This window comes from Colobus angolensis, unplaced genomic scaffold (assembly GCF_000951035.1).
Source record: "Colobus angolensis palliatus isolate OR3802 unplaced genomic scaffold, Cang.pa_1.0 Scaffold24, whole genome shotgun sequence".
NCBI classification, from domain to species: Eukaryota; Metazoa; Chordata; class Mammalia; order Primates; family Cercopithecidae; genus Colobus; species Colobus angolensis.
Genome location: NW_012115599.1, coordinates 626777 through 631627, shown reverse-complemented (window position 1 = coordinate 631627; position 4851 = coordinate 626777). Strand labels below are relative to the sequence as shown.

Genomic DNA, 4851 nt, shown 5'->3' with positions numbered 1-4851 from the left:
CCGCGGTGGCCCCGCCCCTGGCTGGGGGCGCCCAAAGCAACCCGGCCTCGCCTGTGGGGAGCCCAACACCCGCGGCCACCTAGGTACAAAATCCCGCTCTGCGCTTCCAGGCCAATCCCACGTCTTCCTTCTAAAAGTCCCTGCTCTGGAAAGCCCTCGCCCTAAAAGGGTCCCGGCCCGCCGCCCCTGGGATGGCCAGCCTCTTGGCGCGGACTTGGGGTGATGGGGATCCCCGCCGCTCCCCTGACCCTGGGCCGCGCTCTCCCCTTCTCCAGTCCGCCCCTGCCCGGGAAAATGCCGGAGTGAAACCGGAGCGATTGCCGCCCCGCCACGTGACGGTCCCGCATCGGCGACCTGGAAAGGAGTGAGCTGCCGCAGCCTCCAACCTTTCCCGGCGCAGGGGGCCCGGATGCGGCCAGGCCCCGGAGAGCGGGGCTGACCCTCCTCAGACTCTGCGGCGGAGAGCTGAGTGATGAATAAATGAGTAACCACATCAATATTTAAGTGTTCACTCGGAGCCTTAGGGCCAGTGTGTCACGGGTTGGAGGAAATTACAGGCCCTGGTAGGGGGTTAAATAACTACTTCCACCCATTATTAAGTGCCTACTATGTGCCAGGGCCTGAGTATTACATACACTTGGTTTATTATTGATAATAACGATGTTTAGTAATTATAGATGCTGAATTTCAGCCAACTGTGGTCTGTGTGCTTTTATATGCATTACCTCATTTTATCCTCAGAGCAACTCTGTGGGGTATGGCTTTTATCCCTATTTTCCAGAAGATGAAATGTCAGCCTAGATGGGGGAGGGTTGTGAATCTACTAGATGCCCCCAGAGCCTGTTTTGTTTTGTTTTGTTTTTAACTTTCAGAGCCTGTACTTTTAAAATAATAATTTTAAAATAATACACACAGCTTTTTAAAAAAAATCAAATAGGACAGAAGGGCTTGCAATGAAAAGCAAGAACTCCCTCTCCATCCTTCAATCCAGGGATACCACTTAAAGCCACTGGTGTTTTCAGGTCTGATGGTTACCTCCACATCATTACATTAAGATGCTCACATAGCTACATCTGGATTTATCAGGACTGGCCACTGTCTGTGGCCTTCCTCGTATGATAGATAATGATTTAGCTGGCTCACACCCACTTTCATCCCTCAATCTTGTGTAGTTAGCTATTATTTTTAGTTCCTCTATAGCAGGGGTCCCCAACCCTTGGGCCACAGACTGGTAACCCTCCATGTCCTGTTAGGAAGTGGGCTGCATGGTAGGAGGTGAGCGGTGGTGGGGGCTAGCTGGTGAAATTTCATCTGTATTTACAGCCGCTTCCTATCGCATTACCGCCTGAGCTCCACCTCCTGTCAGATCAGCCCTGGCGTTAGATTGTCCTAGGAGCACAAACCCTACTGTGAAGTGTGCATGCCAGGGATCTAGGTTGCATACTTCTTATGAGAATCTAATGCCTGATGATCTGTCACTGTCTCCCATCCCCAGATGGGACCATCTGGTTGCAGGAAAACAAGCTCAGGGCTCCTACTGATTCTACATTATGGTGAATTGTATAATTACTTCATTATATATTGCAATGTAATGATAAGAGAAATAAAGTGCACAGTAAATGTAATGCACTTGAATCATCCTGAAACCATCCCTGCCACCCTCAGTCTGTGGAAACTCACATTTTGGTCCCTGGTGCCAAAAAGATTGGGAACCACTGCTCTATAGGATACCTAACAGGAGAAACATGTATTTCTTCTTAGGGAGACTCCACAGTACCCCTCGACTGTCCACCTTCCAGGCTATGTCCTCTACTGGAAATATGAACCTAATAAACCAGTAGAGTAGGCAGAGACCCATGAGAGCACACCCAGCACAGGCCCAGTCCTCACAGCCTCCCACCTTAACTCTTCCATCAGAAGACTGGGGTGGGGAAGTCCTAGGCACCAGCCCCATGGTCCAGCATCCCTGACGGTAGCACCTAGCTTTAGAGACAGCCAGATCTGCCTACAGATCTTGGCTGTCTGCCTCTTGGTAGCTATGAAACCCAAAGTTTAAGCCAACTCTCTAACCTCTCTTGGCCTTATTTCTTCATCTGGATAATGGGGATAATGATTCTTACCTCAAGCCAGGCGGGATGGCTTATACCTGTAATCCCTGCACTTTGGGAAGCCGAGGCTGGTGGATCACTTGAAGCCAGGAGTTCAAGACCAGCCTGGGCAACATGGTGAAACCCCACCTCTACTAAAAAGACAAAAAACTACCCAGGTGCGGTGGCAGGTGCCTGTAGTCCCAGCTACTCGGGAGGCTGAGGCACAAGGATCACTTGAACCTGGGAGGCAGAGATTGCAGTGAGCCAAGATTGTGCTGCTATACTCCAGCCTGGGCTACAGAATGAGACTGTCTCAAAAAAATAAAAAATGGGGCCAGGTGCAGTGACTCGTGCCTGTAATCCCAGCACTTTGGGAGGCCGAGGCGGACGGATCACTTGAGGTCAGGAGTTCGAGACCAGCCTGACCAACATAGTGAAACCCGTCTCTTCTGAAAATAGGAAAATTAGCCAGGCATGGTGGGGCACACCTGTAATCCCAGCTACTCAGGAGGCTGAGACACAAGAATCACTTGAACCTGGGAGGCAGAGGTTGCAGTGAGCCAAGATCGCACCACTGCACTCCAGCCTGTGCAGCAGAGTGAGACTCTGTCTCAAAAAAAGAAAGAAAAAATGAAAATAAATCATAACCCAACCATCCATAAATAAACACTGTTAATAATTTGTTGTGTTTCTTTCTAGTCTTTACACAATATGTGTTTGTTTTATATACATTATGGTTTTTGAGACATCTAAAGTATAATTATTAAATCTGTGGGCTTTGGAGTCCTGGTTCTACCATTTACTTTATATATATATTATCACTCTTGGCTATAAGTCTGTATACTAAAGAAAAATTATATACATATAGTACTTACACACACACACACATACACATACATAATCATGTTTAACCCTGAAGATAACCATTTAAAGCAAGTGCTATTGCTACCCTTGGTTTCACTGATGAGGAAACAGAAGCAGAAAGAGCTTGGGTGATTTTCCCCAAGTCTCCAATCGGAAAATTGCAGAGACTGAGTGGCTTTACTGCCTGTGGCACTCTGCTCTCACACCAGCTTGTTGGTTTTCCAAGCACTAGATCCATTTAAAGTCAATAAAGTAGGAAGTGTTCTCACACCCATTTTACAGATGAAGCTTGAGGTAACCAAGGTTACAAGAATCAGGATGAACCCCCTACTTTAAGAGTGAATTCTTCAAGGACTTTGCACATGACAATATCATCACTAAACTTCAACTAACATAAATGGGTCACTCCTTTAGCGGTTCTGTTTCATCTGTTTGCCTGTTCTCCAACGTGACTGCTCCCACTTCCTCCCTCCCTCCTCCTCTGCCAAGGAGGAGCAAAGCACCGGGAAAGGGAGAAAGGGTGGGGAGAACTCAGATGGCTCCTCTGCCCCACCTGCCCTCCGACTCTCTTTCCTCCTGCCTTGGCCCTCACAGATTGGCAAGCTCAAGCTTCCTGCTGGCTCTAGACTGTGGCTGGCTATAGAAGGGGAACAAAACCAGCCAGGGCTCCTACCCCACGTTGCCTGGCCCTGGAAGGAAAAGCGGGGTCTGCTAGCTGTCTGTGGTTGAGAAAATAGCAGAAACACCAGATACTGAGGTCTTGGCCATCTAAAGGTGTATTTCGTCCTCTAGAAGATGAGATCCTCCCCCCCACTCCCTGCAGTAGCCTGCATAAGTGTTAGACAACAAGAACCCAAAAGCATCAGTTTCCTCTGCCTCCCCAGGGCTGGGTGTCCTCACTGCCTTCCTGGGCCTCTCTAGTCCGTTGGAGACAGTTCTTGCTTGAAAAGCATCCACATATGTGTAACTTCCACTCATTGCTCCCTCTTCAGTACCACTAAGCCCGTTTGCTTTTCCATGTAGACACTTCACATGTATTTGTCCTGCTCTTCCAGCTACATTTCCATCTGTTCTTTACCTCACCTTCCTGCAGCTATTTTCCAGGCCCTCTTTATAGCAGAACCACATGCCCGGGTCTAAGTCCTGGTGCCACCACTTACTAACTGTATAAGCATGGGCAAATTACTGAACCCTACTAAATCTGTTTCCGCCTCTGTAAAATGGGCCTACTAATAAGAAATTACTTCATAGGGTTAGCACGAGAGCTATCTCAACACACCCTAAGCAGTAACGAGCATGAATTATTATCTTAGAAATCTTTGCTGAAGGCAAAAGCTTGTGCCTCCTTGTTGTTTCATTTGCATTTATTTGATTGCCAGTGAGATTGAACTTCTTTTCAGTTATTAGTCATTTGTATTTCCTCCTTTAATGAATTGTCTATTTCCTGAATTGCCTATTTTCTATGCTCATTTTTCTTTGAAGCCTTAATTTCTTATTAATTATTTATACAAATACTTTATATGTTAAGAATAGTAACATGGCCAGGCACAGTGACTCATGCCTGTAATCCCAGCACTTTGAGGGGGTGAGGAGGGAGGATTGCTTGAGTCCAGGAGTTTGAGATCAGCCTGGCCAACATGGTGAACCCCTATCTCTAAAAAAAATATAAAAATTAGCTGGGTGTGGTGGCACATGCCTCCTGAGGTGGGAGGATCACCTGAGCTTAGGAAGTCGAGGTTGCGATAAACTGTGATCACGTCACCACACCTCAGCCTGGGCATCGGAATGAGGCCCTGTCTCAAAAGAAAAAGAAGAAGGCCGGGCACGGTGGCTCACGCCTGTAATCCCAGCACTTTGGGAGGCCGAGGCGGGTGGATCATGAGGTCAGGAGATTGAG

The 4851-nt window shown here is 47.8% G+C and overlaps 1 protein-coding gene across 1 annotated transcript in view; it reads right to left on the bottom strand.

Moving 5' to 3' along the window:
• Nucleotides 1-4082, bottom strand: part of RAB11FIP5 (RAB11 family interacting protein 5 (class I)) — a 43778-nt gene extending 39696 nt beyond the window's left edge. The window contains exons 1-2 of the mRNA XM_011945509.1: nt 4038-4082; nt 335-519 (exon numbers count right to left, since the gene is read on the bottom strand). Coding sequence (XP_011800899.1) covers nt 335-519; nt 4038-4082 — 230 coding nt within the window. The remainder of the gene's footprint in view (nt 1-334; nt 520-4037) is intronic.
• Nucleotides 4083-4851: the final 769 nt, after the last annotated feature.